This window comes from Bombus affinis, chromosome 6 (genome assembly GCF_024516045.1).
Source record: "Bombus affinis isolate iyBomAffi1 chromosome 6, iyBomAffi1.2, whole genome shotgun sequence".
Classification (NCBI taxonomy): Eukaryota; Metazoa; Arthropoda; class Insecta; order Hymenoptera; family Apidae; genus Bombus; species Bombus affinis.
In genome coordinates this window covers 6,940,989-6,955,556 of record NC_066349.1, presented here as the reverse complement: position 1 = coordinate 6,955,556, position 14,568 = coordinate 6,940,989, and the positions used below count along the sequence as shown (strand labels likewise).

Here is a 14,568-nt window from a genome sequence, read left to right as displayed (position 1 = left end):
TCAGAGTTCACTTTAAAATATACCACTTAAAATTGATATTATTTATCCGAAGATTATTCATGACACTGATCACGTAAAAAGATTTCTGATGCAGAATTCTTTCACTAAATCTTCCGCTACTTATTTGTTTTTGACGTTGAGAAAGTAGAACGAAGAAAGACAGAACTCTGCCCCTGGCATGGACACAGACACTTTTTCCCCACGAACGTTTCGTTCGCGTAGCTATTACGGTACTGCTAACTCTCTCGAAGCTCATTTGTTTCATTCTGTTACCCAGGATACGACCTAGTGTTAGACCTTTGGCCGACCATAGAACGAAATTTTCAAGGGCCATATCAATACGTACGTGTGTACGCTACTGCCGCATCAGCTCCATTATCGGACTGCGGTACAAGGATTTTGAGAATCGCTTCGGTAATGCGCCGCGGTATACCGTAATTTATGTTATTTTCCCTGTTAACCCTAAACCACCAACTGATTAATAATATCATCAATTTCACGACCGAAAAATTCTTTATTCCTTGCGGATAACGTGCTTGATTATAGATTGCTAACCAAATGATGTATTAATTAACACAGATTATGCTTCATCAATTATCGATTATTAATTAAATAACATATTAATTAATTTAGAGAAATGATCGGTAATATTTACCGTTAGAGGGATGATTTTTCCTTGAACGACTTACAGGTTTTTAAAATCTCTTGATGTATAAACGAAAGTTGGAAATGAAATGTAAACGAATCGAAAATAGGTCCTCACAAATTCTTCTTTATAAATACCATCATATTTTTAATTGTCAAGGTGATGAACAAATATTGTCTTCCACGTACAAAGGATTAATTAAAGTCACATCAAATAAATAAGGAATATTAAACTATCATATGCCAAATTAAATTCGAGTAAAATCAGCACGAGGATCGATACAAACGCGTTCCATAAACAAAGATCAACATTTACCGAAACAGATTATGAACAAATTGAATATAAGATCGAAATAATTCACGCGTTTTCAATCACTGTCAATGTAAATACAGATTCGTAATGAAATATAAACGAAATGAACGCTGTAAGAACAAAGGATCGACCAAACAGTAAGATTGGAATCTCGTTAAAACATTCTGGTAGAAGCGAGAACATTCATCGCCTGATGCCACGAGCAATAATCGGATACCACTGAAAACCAATATCACTCCGGTGAGATATGCAAATCCTATTTTTCTCTCTGTTTTCGATTCACACGGTCATGGAACGCTTTATATGTACATTTCTCTCGTGCCATACCGGCGAGAGATATCGATTCAACGGAATTTACTTACGCCCAATTCCGTAGAAAGACACGTATATGTACACACGGAACGTCCCTAGTCTATCCATCACTTTGTGCTACGATTCACGTACAGGGTGTGCACCGAATTAATCGACCTGACCATTCCCTCGAACACGTTAGAGAAACTGGCACGGGACCAGAGAAATTTTCCACAAGATGGAACCTTTATAGGTGATATATTTCCTCCCTGAAGTATTTCTTTTTTAAACTTGCTACGGTCTTTAAATTTGTATACCTATCAATCTCTATACCTTATGTATCAATTTATGTACTTTTATGTCAATTTATTTTTGCATAATCTGGCTCCATTTTTACATAACGTATTATGTTATGTTATCTTCGTTATGATGACAAATGGCAAGACTTTTTTAACTCTGTTGCGATCTTTGATTTATTTTCAATTCAATTTTCTTCTTCAATTATTAAAAAATTGTTAAAGTTGTAAAGGGAATATGTAAAGGTCATTATTGATATGAATGCTCCCTCGTCTCAATTTTATGATAAAATCTTCTTGGGATTACTATGAGTCTATTTTTTGCTGAAACATTGGAATATAAGAATCCCAAGACAGACTTTGACTCATAAAATTAGAAAAATTTTTTAATAACAAAAAGATTCGAAGCAAATTGAATAGACGTAGCAGGATTGAATTTCAAACAAAGGATCCTTTTTCTACTCCTTCATCCTTGACAAATATAAATGTTTAAAAGTTACCTTGAATTAATATTGCCAGCTAAACGAAAGAAAATTTTAATTTACATGCTATTTTCAGTCTCATTTTCTATTAAAATTTAACTTCAATCCCACCATTCCTCTATTAAAATATTTTATTCTACCTTCAAAAAGTCGATCGATCACCTTCGCAAATGTTTTCATCGAAATCAAATCGAGCCAACATTCTATCTCCAAGAGCAGGACGTAAAAAGCTAGTATCTTTTTTTAGAAAAAGCAACACCCCGTCCCATCGATCTCCACTTACGACGTGCTCCCTTGACCGTACATAAAATCCCGTCGAGGGCTCCGGCGAATTAATCGAACGATTCACAGAGCTGACCACCGATACACCCTGTACATATCCACACGTGTTCAACCAGCGCCCACGCGAAGATACAGAAACAACACACACGTACAGTGGCTACAAAAAGTATTTGCACATACCCTTATTTACCAATCACTGTTTACCAATTAAGCGCTTTCTTTCATCTAGTATTTCATTTTTAAAGTATCAATTTTTTGACCAATTTTTTCAGTTACATGAAAGTACTACTGCCCATAATTTAATATACTTACACGAAATCTAATATACTTGGATTAGCATGTAAATTAGTAATTAATTAGTAGATGATTGGACGTTTGTGTAATTTCATATGAAGATTACAGAGGTAAAGCTATAACCATTAAGCTGCCAATGTAAATACACGTATACTTTATTGTTTATCGCACCATTAGTAACAAGTTAAGCAATTTGTTTCCAAGTGTAGATCGCTTAAAAATTGTTCAGAACGAAATGTGGTGAATTACAAGGCAAATTACTTAGCTTGATTCAATTATCCTTCTGACTTAAGTAATCCTACCTTAAGGTCTATCTGGCTAAAAACTTTTGCACACCACTGTATTGGCCGCTATTTACCCTCCCCCTTCTTCGATCCTCGTGTCTGCTTATCCTTGTACATACCTGCTACCAGTCAGGTGGCGTCGAAGGGGGTGGCTGAATGCGGGATACGTACTAAAGCCAGATCGAGCCTGGTAGGAAATGAAATATCGATGTATCTCGTACATCCGACATAGAAACGCCATTACAGCTATCCCTGTTTACTGGGAATCGCACCCTCCCTCTCATATCTTTTTCATTTCTTTTATTTTATCTTCTTCCTTCTTTTTTTTTTCTTGGTTTGGAAGTTGGATTTCAAACCGTGAGAGAACGATCGATTATCGATTGCAGGTCCTTGTTTTTGGGTGGAAGTTGAGCTTGAAATTGGGTTAGGGTGCTTGGTTAGCGATTAAGACTGTGACTTATAGGGAAGACAAAGGGTTGGAGATCTTCTGCTAATCCTAACGAAAGGGCTAATACTGAGAGTAAAATCGTTTGCTTTCGGGGCTCTTAGAGAACTCTTTGGAATAGAAATTTGCGGGAAATTATTTTTGAAATGTATGAGGTTTTCTATTATTCTTGGAACTACGTGGGGTTGATACTGTTTTTCTTTCGAAGGATTAATTATATTCGAGGGCCAGTGTAATTTCAGGCTTAGCGATACTTAGGTCGCGAACAGTTTAAAAAATCGGTTTGGATTATTACTCGAAGCAGAGTAACTATAGTCCCACATTCGAGAAATCGGTTCGCAATATGCACGCAACGAAACGATCCGACCCAATCACCGCGGTATTCGATATTGAGTTATTTCAAGTTTAACTGCAAACTTGCCAATTACTCTGGATGAGAAATCTAAACTTAAATTTTCTTCAACTTCGATCCACTATAGATTTTATCCAATTTATTTTCGATGTAACTTTTTCTCGTCGCTAATTTATTTTCATTTTAAGCAAGTAAACATTTTTCCGCATTATTATGAAGCGATTATCAATTTACAATGTTTTTAACAAATTTCCTTCGAATTTTCCAAGATAAAAAGAACAAATTGAGAAGAATAAGAGATATTTAGATCTACAGTGGAGGATCTTCTAGAACATCAAGAAAGATTCAAGGGTATCGTTGGAAAACGTCAAAAGATTCTCGTTTTATTGGAATCTTCTTGACCTGGTCCTGGGCATGTCGGCCCCGAGACCGCTGTCCTCGCTGGGCGATCTATATTCCTGGTTATCCCGCGGCAGAAGAGGTCCTGTTACTCCTAGAGGATCTCCCTCGACGTCCACCAGTCGTCCTGGACGGCAACAACCACTGGGTACACCCCTCTGCGAGAAATCATCAGATCCAGTCATGCCGTTCGCCAATCCATCGCCATTTTCAACCCGGTTTCGATGGCCAACGAGCACTTTTCACTTTCTTTTCCCCTCAATTCAATTCGTTTCGTCGATTTTCAACATTTTTTTTTTCTTTCAAAAATAACTTGTCCATCTCTTAATCGAATATTTTTTCGATAATTGATCTTACTCGATTATCTTTGCATTTGGAAATTCAACGAATTATGGAGAATTTTCCAATGAATTTTGATGGTTCCAGAACAATTTGATAGAAAATGAAAGTAAATGTACCTACTGTGACTCACGGAAGCATTTGAACACTTGTCACACGAAACTTGTACGTACATGTATGTGTTACATAAAATATTCCATTACACTAGTGAAATTCGAAATCAGTCTGAAAATGTATATAGAAGTTACAAGATATTTAATCCCGTATCCAGATACGGAAATTGAGAAACTTATAAAAACTAGAGTTATCTAATTTGGCTTTAAGCAGACTCATATATTCGTAACAAGTTTCTGTAAGTGTTCGAATACTTCAGCGAGTTACCGTAAAGGATGAAGCGTAGTTGAACTCAGAGAAAGAAATAATAAATATCTGAGAGAGAAGCAAATGAAAAATATGAGGAAGCAGTAGCTTTGTCCATTGGGAAATCAATGGATTTCGTTCCCTACGTAAATCAGCGAATCGATTGTTCTATTCGTGCCAATACCTTCTCTGAGAGCCACCAATTAATTAGTTACAAAAGCGTCGATCCATCTGCCAATTTAGCAACGATCTATTATCGATCTGCACCGCGTGTCGTGGCTGAAGTTTGTCGCTGTACAGTTGACACTTGATTTACGATGACTTCCGGTGGCTCTCTTCCGTTCAAAGATCACGAAATCTGTCCCGTGAACCGTGAAACTGCATGCCAGCCGTTCGTCATTAATCAAACATCATACTGTTTTGTCGATTATCGATTTGTCGATTAGCCACGATGAAAACACTCTTTTCGAATCAATTAACCCGCAATGAATAACTTTTTGCCAATTAGCGCAACTAGTTCCGGGTATTGATACTTTGCTCTACGTTACAATATTCATAAGAATTTTATTAAATACTAGATGGTAATATATATGAAATGTCTGTTTTCTTTTCTCCTAAAATAAGTATGTTTTTTCTGTTCATCAAGGTTTATTTATTATTAATTCTTTCGCTATGGTACTCTAGAGACTGAATATACTCTTCGTACTGATGAACAATATTTCCCTTGACACATTCTAGATGGGGAATTTAAAATATTCAAACGGACATTTCATCTATTACAACTAAATAGAACAAATTCTCGACTGTAAATGCTGTTTTTATTTCAATCTACTTCGAATTTCGCTTAAACATTCTCTTTGATTAATGAGGCATCAACGTGGAATTATCCCAGCCTTATTAGGCATTCCTCTGTTTCCTGCCAACCGTCACTCGCGACTAAAGGGCTTCCAATTAGAGCAATTACGAAAGCTTTCCCTAACATCGTAACAGTTTCGAGATTCTCTGATAAAATTGACAAAAATTTCATGTAAGCGGTTTTCACTAATACTCCATAGAACTTAGATAAGCGAAACACAAAGGTTTAGGGATCGATGTAAAAGAAAGAAAAAAAGAGCCGTGTGGAAAGCTAAAACGCTAAGGACACGAAAGTCAGAGAACAAAGCGAGAACGAAAGCTTAGAACGAAGAGGATGCTTTCGTCGAAACAGAAATCGTTTCGTTCACAAACGATTCGGCGGAGGAGATTAAACGTGTCGCTCGTTTTCAACTCGTTGGCTACGAAACCGGCCATCAGCGAGCTAGCCCGAGCTTTGAACAAAGCTGGCAGGATCTTCCTATTTTTTCTCTTTCTGTTTTCCTTTTATAATTGGGCGATCTCGTATGCAGGAATTGTTACGAAATGGAAAAGCACCGTAGCGACGAGAGCTCAGTAAAGCTTTCAGGAAACCTTCCAGCTCCTGAATTGTGACGCACGAGATGCGACTAGGCTGATCTCCAACGAGCTACTCTTAGCATCTCGTGATCCAGTGCGTGATCAGTCGCGATTCATCTAACTCAAAAAGAACTTCGATGGTCCTTGAGAAAAATTTTACTTGGTAGGAAAGGAATAATTTCTTTTAAACCAAATATGCCTGAATTTTCTCAAAGTAATATCATTTTTCCTGTACTTGAAGTCCATATATATTACTTAAATTTGTATTTTTCATCAATTTGCCAATATTGTTAAAATATTATATCAATAAAGACTATCTAGTAAGAGTATCTATGATAGAAAATACCAACAATTCGTATACATCCATAAAATATAAAAACACTGGGAGAAATGGTCTTGAATGACCAAAACTTCGACGTCAATTCATATCTTTATGCTGAGTAATAAATACAACATTTTGCCTCTCTCTTAATTATTACGTATTTCCTACCAATACCTATCTGATCGAGCACTCGATCAAGCAAGATAGAACTGAACAGAAAATCCAGCAAAGCTCAGGCGAACTCGTTCGCATTTCTGTACTGTCTCCCCTGATGTGGTTAGCGTGACAAAAAAATAAAAAAAGAAAAAAAAAAGAAAGAAAACAAAACGAAGTCAGGTGAAATAGATTCATTCGCATCTAGCAGCTGCATTCCACTCTGCAATACCTACTCTGCAAGCGTATCTAAGACCTATCGCATCTAGATTCGCATTCAGAAAGAAGAATACTCGAAGCCACCGTTCCGATCGAACGAATCTTTTCCTCCGTCCAAGATTTTTCTCCTCGTTATTTCAAACGGTGAAACCGAATACTCTCTCGGCTCTCGTTGAGAAATCGTTTACACTGTCGAGGCCTTAATTGCAACGACATTCAATCCACGGGCTTCGAATATTCACGCAATGGCACGGCTGAAGCACTACGCAAACAATCTCGACTGCACAGTCTCCTAAAGAGAACGCGGGACGTTGACGAGCGCAGACCGGAAACGAGGCGACACTGCCTGCCAGGAGAAGCGCACTAACACTAAGCGGAATTCATAAAAACACAGATAGACAGAAGAAAGTAGGAACAAGACAAAAGAGAATGATGCAGTATTCGAGTGGAAATAGAAGAACAGCGGAAGAAGTATGAAAAAGATTGAAACGAAAGAGACGCTCCTCTACGAGAAACGGAAAAAGAAAGTGTACAAGATCGGCCAGCTAAATCGGATCACCTAAATATGTGCCTTGTTTAATTTTTTTACGAGAAAACTTCTCACGACAAAGTCACACCGTCGATCATACGTATTCAGGCAATTGTTTAATACAAATTGAACATTTTCCGCTACTTTCATATTTTAGTTATGTTTTTCTTTTTATAAATCTCTTTCACTCACACTATGTGTTCGTTATAATGAGAATTTTTAAATAAGGAAAAATTTAAGTAGGTCGAAATATTTAAGCCGATATTTCAAGAGACTCTTTTTATACGCTCTACTATACGCCGTTTCAAGAGACACGTGTAACGGCGGAGAGAATTTTTTCTTCGTGTTATTATGTTTCTTCATAATATGATAAATAAGGCAGATATTTAGCTGGACCATTCTGTATAGAGTTTTGTATAGATGAAGAAGAAGCAGAAGGGGTTGCAGGAAAATTCTCGAGTCATGCTTCACCGGTCACCGCGATAGCCGAGAGCAATTAAGCTAAAAACAGAAAGTTCATCTCTCGCATCGACGTTCCATCGAAGTGGTCGCGAGACGTGTCTGGTAACTCGATGATTCCCTTTGGACGTTCTCCAGTTGGTTCTTCGTCTGCCATTTTGTTCTCTAGTCTTCTTTTCTTCGAGACAGTTCCCCTCCGTTATCTTCTCGCACCTCTCCAATCGACAATGAGCTTTTCCTATTTCTTCTCTTTCATCTTTCTTCGTCCCTTTTTACTTTCTTACTTTCGTTTACTTCCTTCGTTCATTAATATTCTTTCATTTACTTTGGCTGAATTGAGTTCAACTCTTCTAACACGTTCACTGTGTTCGACATGGATTTATGCCGATACATAGTCTTTAAATTATGTGAAAGGTTCAATAATCAAATTGATACAATTTTTATTCTCTACAAATTTTTAAATTTTAATATTGAAATTTTATATGATTGGTGTTTAATTTCCTAAAAATCGAATGGTTTGTTTTGATGGAGGAAAAAAGCTCGGCTTTTGTGACTCAGTATATAATAGTATATGTATAAATAGAACATTTGTATGCCGCAAAGTCAATTTAATTTAATGCAATTATTACTGGAAATATAAATTTGGAAGCCCTCCAGATAGAAATTTGACAGTGAACGTGTTAAAATGTTTTCTCTCGTGTTTTTACGTGCTCCCTCGGGATATTTAGACTCTTTTACGATTCTATTAAAATTCAACACATTCAACGAAGGGTTCGAGCATATACTTCCATCGCGAGAAAACCGGCTCGAGATCCTTTTCGAACAAACATATTTTGTATTCGAAAAGGAGAATATCGTAGGGTTAGGTCGCTTGCGAGACTTGGCGACAGAGATAGGTAAAAAGAGAGACGAGAGGAGAGAACAGTCACCAGTTAAAATCTAACAGTTACAGTGGACAACGCAGAACAGAGAGTGAAAAAGACAGAGACAGATAGTTTCTATACATTTCCCGGAATAGAGATAGAAAAAAGACAAGTAGAAAGAGAAAGATAGAGAGAGAATAATCGTGTAAAGTATCAGTCGTTGTGTTTCGTGTGTTTGTCCCTTCATTCGTGTTATTGTATACGGTGAAATGAAAATTATTTTGTTCACTTACCGGAAGATCGTGTAGCGATGGCGTCACTATTAAATCCGAGTGGGCACGGTCACCTTTTCTCTGAAAATAATGAAGAATGATTTAATCGTAATTTCTCAATTTCATACGAGTTTCAAATAATTAACCATAGGAAGTGAACATGTCATTTTGATGGTGTGTATGAACAATTTAAAAATGCTGGCGACTAATTAAACGATGATGTATTCGTCAATGTAGATGTGTTCACTTTTAATAAAACTGGTACTATTTTTAAATGCATTATGTCTTTCTTAGAAGCTAGAAAAGATATACTTTTATTATCGGTGATTGGTAAAATTTGTTTTAAACAGCTGAAAAAACATAATCGTTCGATCATGAAAGAGTTCATTTCGATCCGACCAGATCGATACTATCGTAACGCAAAGCATACCCTTGCCATGGCCACCCGAGGCCTGTAAACCAAATCGTCGAAAGCAGCTCTGTCTTTACTGTCGACGAGTTCCCTCAGCTCGGTTAGAAGAGTTAGTTTCTCATGGGTGTTCAGCAGGTCACCTAAATTGACAACCAGCTCCTCGATCGTCATTCGACGCGTCCTATAATCAGCCAGCAGCTGAGAAAGTGCAGCTCTCTCGCTTCTCGCGAGGACCACCCTCGCCTTTTCTTCCACCATCGCTGCTGTCGCGGCAGAAACCGTGTGCATACCGCCTCTGTGCCTCCAATCACTCGCAATGCTAAAGAAAATATTAACGATATCGTTCAATGTCCATTTTTCTCTCCAAAATAGCATTTACTACGAAATTTCGATCGATTTACTTTCAAAGGACAATAGACGGAGATATTTAAATTGTAAATTTAAATATTTATGGCGATAACTGTAAAATAAGGGAATGGATGCTATATTGGTGCTATATATATATAAAGGAAGTTTACACTCTATAGTTTGGTTTAAGTAGAATAGGTAGTTCTTACGTAGGACTCGGTGGTCGATGGTTTCCTGGACTTTCTAAGAGAAGAGGGTCGTGTTCGGGATACCTAGAAGTTGGCATGACGATAGGTTGACTCGTGGTGCAAGAATGTGGCACTTTTCCGACATCGCGAATCAACAGAGTCATTCTTTTGTTCGTCTTCAGAATTTCCACTGCCTCGTCGTGTGTTGCTTCCTCGAAGTTTTGTCCATTTACTTCGATTATTTGGTCACCTACCTGGAAAGCAAGAAAATACAACGTTATATCCCATTCCTTATTCCTATTTTTATATCATTGCGTCATGTATTTCAGAAAATAGAAATATAATAAATTAATAAATTAACACACCTCTCATACTATCAAAGTAAGAGAAATTTGACAAATTACAAACTGTTACTATTAGGTCATCCCATAAGTTCGTTCCGTTTTTCGAGCGGTTATATATGTTAAGATTGTTTGCATACCTTTCAGTTTCATGAAAAAATGTAATCCCCCTCTCGTTGTATAACTTCTTCCCATTTTTCAAGTGCATTGGTCCCTTATCGCCGTATATTTATAAATCGACACATGAAATGTATACACAAAAGTCGGCACGAACTTATGGGATGACCTAATACTAATAAATTCTCTTCCGTAACAGTAACAAATTTTTTAATCAAATCAGTAGATTTTTGTAAATAAATTTTAGAGAGTAAAATGGTTAATTTGCCGCAACATTATAAAATTTTGCAAAAGAGAAGTCTATAAGTTACAAATTGTGACTTGTTCTGAATTCTAATTATAATGTTCTATTATAGAATCGTAGTCCAGATCTATTGTTTAATAATTAATTAACAGTTTTCTTATATCATATTTTTTTTCTATATAGAAACACGATGGATAATGATTTTCCTGTCGAAATTCATCGAATCACGATAGCCCGCGAACGAAAATCGGAAACGCCCTTAAGTGCTTGCCTTTTCGAACGCCATCAAATTTTCGCGATCGTTAGCGTTCGCTCGATGAAGCATCATTCCGATCCACTTTCGTCATCGAAGTGCTTGCCGGCGCCGCGCCATTCTAACTCAACGAACTAATTAATTCTCCCTGACATTGAATTACGTAACGAACTAATTGATACCGCTCGTTATTCGCGAACGTCCTGTTACGTCTATCGTATTTAATCGTAACCGCTTTTCTACGGATTGATAGTCTCAATATCGATAGCGAACAAATGACGTATTCCTCTATAGGAATTATCGATATAAAAAATTACCGCGTGCTTTCTTCTGCTAATTAATTAAAAACAACTATTCTAAAGACTTGCGAGTTTCAAGTTATTTCATCGAACCTTCTCTTGATTTTTCACTTGTCCCGCCAATTATAATTATCGTAACAATTTTAATGGATCCTTGTTAAACCTATAATTCAACAAATACTAAATATTAAATTTCTAACTTATTTTATCCTGTTTCCATTGTCTTAATTATTATAAAAATCTTTCTTTCTACTTTAGAAACGTATAACTTTTAAGTAACTTTACCCTGTCACACTTCCAAACACCTTAACAATCTTTTAAACTACCTACTCTAAAAAATTCCAACTTTGTTACTTCATTCGCAGTATCAGCACGGAAGGGAATAGAAAAAGGAAAAACTTTTCAATTTTATCACCGAGAAAATGGTCTGCTGACACATCGAAGAACCAAGTCTAATAAAAATACAGCGAATCCGTGGTATCGAAGGAAGAAATAAAATCTGAGATACTCTTACCAAGAGTCCAGCTCGGTCAGCTACGCTGTCCTTGTCGACCCCGGTCACATAAATCCCAAGGCCGTACTCAAGGCCACCCCTGATCATCAAACCAAGGGACTGACCGGGTTCGATGCAGAGCTCGACCTTCCTCGTCCTTGGACCGTACCTCGAGTCTCGAGGTGGATAAAGCGGAGGTGGTGATGTTGGACGACCTTGACGGTCGATCCAGCTGCAGGACTGCTGGCGACCGGAAGAAGACCACACTGGATGTCCACCTCTACATCGGGGATCTAACGCTGGCCCTCGCACTGTCATACTCAAGGTCCTGCATGATTTCAGCATCTGCAATGAAAATTGCGAGTTTGTTAAATTTTGATAGAGCGCTATATAAATTTTCCGATTTTCCTGTTATTTTAATTGTATACTTTAATCATATTTCTATTATATTAATTTCATTTTAATTTCCGTATATTTAAGCAAATTTCATTGTAAATTTTAGTGCACAAAACATGTAGCTAAATGTAAAAATTATCGTGAACGAAGATGCCTGTTAGATTATCTGGGTGCGACAGGTTCCCCGGAAGAGTATTCACAAAGAGTGTGGGAACGTTTTGAAAATCGGTGGAAAATGGGTTAACGTAGGGTGCGGATGGGCTGAAGTGGAGATTGGGTTAACGTGTGGTGCAGATGGGCTTAAAGTGGTGCTGGAAGAAATGGCGAGCTTGCAAATGACAAGAAGATCGAACTTGAGATTTTCGAAAATTAATATTTTCATGAAATTTGAAAGTTGAAAAAATCGAAACAGGAGAAAGCCCCAAGATTGAAGACCAAGAAACGAAAAATTATAAAATATGTATGTAGAGTATAAGGGGCAAGAAACATAAAAGATAAAATATGCAGTCCTTGCAGTATAAATAAATAAAATAGGTACAGAAAGGTGAAAAGGAATAATCGTAACAGTAGAAAAAGTCTAAAATGCCCACGAAGGAAACTCTTCGGGGTTAAAAAAAAAAGAAAAATTCCACAGATAAAAGATGTGAGCTTTTAAAAAACTAAGAACAGAAATATAAAAATTTCGGATCTAAAAAGGAATACAAAAATGAAATAAAGACGTATCAGAAAAAGTAAGGTAAAAAAATAAAATTAAAAGAATCTCTCAATGCTTAAAATTGACGCCAGTGGTAAAATAATTTATATCCCAGTTTCAATAAATTTATTTAACCACATCCATATACGAATTTGTTCCCTCTAACTGAGAAACTTTATTTAAACTGCTGTACGAAAGCGTCGTTTACGAGCCTGCTATACACTAGCTTCGAATTAAATGGAAAATTGAGGCAGGTTATTAATTCCTCCATAAAACGTAATGCCATCAAGGATAATTAACCTCTATTATTGGCCACTCTATTGAGTTCTTATTGACCCCCGGCTACCGAGCTGCATTTATCTTACAGCTGACAAAGACTCTCTCGCTTTGTATAAGCATAAACGTATAGTTGAAGAAAGCGATATAGTAAAATCGGTCACTAATTCAAATTTGCAATTTTCCATGACCGTAGCAACTAATTAGACACGTACTGAGGACCATAAGAATTTCGAAGCCTCGTTCAGGGACATATTCAGGGATATCAACTGAGAACTACTTTTCCCTTTGTAATGTAATAATATAGATATAGTAAGATAATTAATTTTGAAATAATTTTACGGACCATTGTATATCGTTCAAATGCATATATTAACATACGCGGCACGCTTAACATGCAAAATGAAGTTCCATACCTAACAGACGTATTATTTAAACGAGGTTATTGCACTTGATCGAATAAATAGAAACATCGGAGAACTTAGACCATCCTTTGGCCATTATTCAAGCTTCGTGACGGCACTCTTATGCAAAAGAGCCTACGGACACGCATCAAGCAGGAGAAGATTCCTCGCTGAGGATCTCAGAATAGATCGCTTATACGTGTTGTGCCTCAACGAACTGAAAGAAATCATTGTTCGTCAAGGGTTTCTTCCAAGGCTACCTTGGCAAGTGAAACAGCTAACAATCGGCGTGTGTACCGCGTCAACGAGGAACAAACTATTTCTATTCCGTTCTCCAGCGAGGATAAAAGCTACGACACTATCGTTGGCATACGATCCTTTGTACAATTTCCGAAAGATCACGTCAGCTACGCATACGTGTAACAAAGAGATCGAGTGTTCTCGATTGCGTTTTTGTCAGCCGTTTGACTATCGGAATTGAAGCTTCCAAAAAAGAACTGATTTTGCTATGTTTAATCTTTCTGTGATCTTCAAATTTTTATATTTTTATCTTTCTGCGTGTTTTTTTTTTTTGCTCGTTTTCAATCAGAATTTATTTTCCTGTGAAAAATTTTGCAGAAAATTTTTTAGGTTTGAAAAAAGAGAAGCAAGGTATGTAAAATCTGTTATTAATATGCGCGATTGCTCGTTTTACTTTTATACTAGAAATTTTCTTGAAACATTGACAACGAAATCGAAACAGACATTAACAAAACTAAGATCGCAGTAAGGTTAATATTCGTCATATTTTAATGTTTGAAGACGATCTTTATGGACAACAATTCTTTCATATTTTTCTCAAACTACAATAATTGATTCAGAATAGAAAAATAACATTGGGTCGGAAATGATCTAAAGGATATATTCTGGTTAAGATCTCTCATACTATGGAGAATAGAAAGAAAAATAGTAAAAGGGAAAGTAACATTACTATCTTACGTAGCGAAGAGATAGAAAGGAGTAAAAAAATTTGAAAAGAGGAGAACTTGTAGAGAGAACGAATTTATGAAGGATCAAACACGAGTTTCGAAACG

At 36.7% G+C, this 14,568-nt stretch overlaps 1 protein-coding gene across 10 annotated transcripts in view; it reads right to left on the bottom strand.

Moving 5' to 3' along the window:
- Window positions 1–14,568, bottom strand: part of LOC126917942 (whirlin) — a 111,372-nt gene that overhangs the window by 37,139 nt on the left and 59,665 nt on the right. For 8 of the 10 annotated variants that reach the window (XM_050725402.1, XM_050725409.1, XM_050725406.1 and 5 more), the window contains 5 exons: window positions 11,747–12,070; window positions 10,000–10,232; window positions 9,461–9,761; window positions 9,052–9,111; window positions 4,087–4,241 (listed from right to left, as the gene is read on the bottom strand). In XM_050725402.1, the coding sequence (XP_050581359.1) occupies window positions 4,087–4,241; window positions 9,052–9,111; window positions 9,461–9,761; window positions 10,000–10,232; window positions 11,747–12,070 (1,073 nt within the window). The remainder of the gene's footprint in view (window positions 1–4,086; window positions 4,242–9,051; window positions 9,112–9,460; window positions 9,762–9,999; window positions 10,233–11,746; window positions 12,071–14,568) is intronic. The other 2 variants (XM_050725411.1, XM_050725412.1) reach the window with 1 other exon arrangement.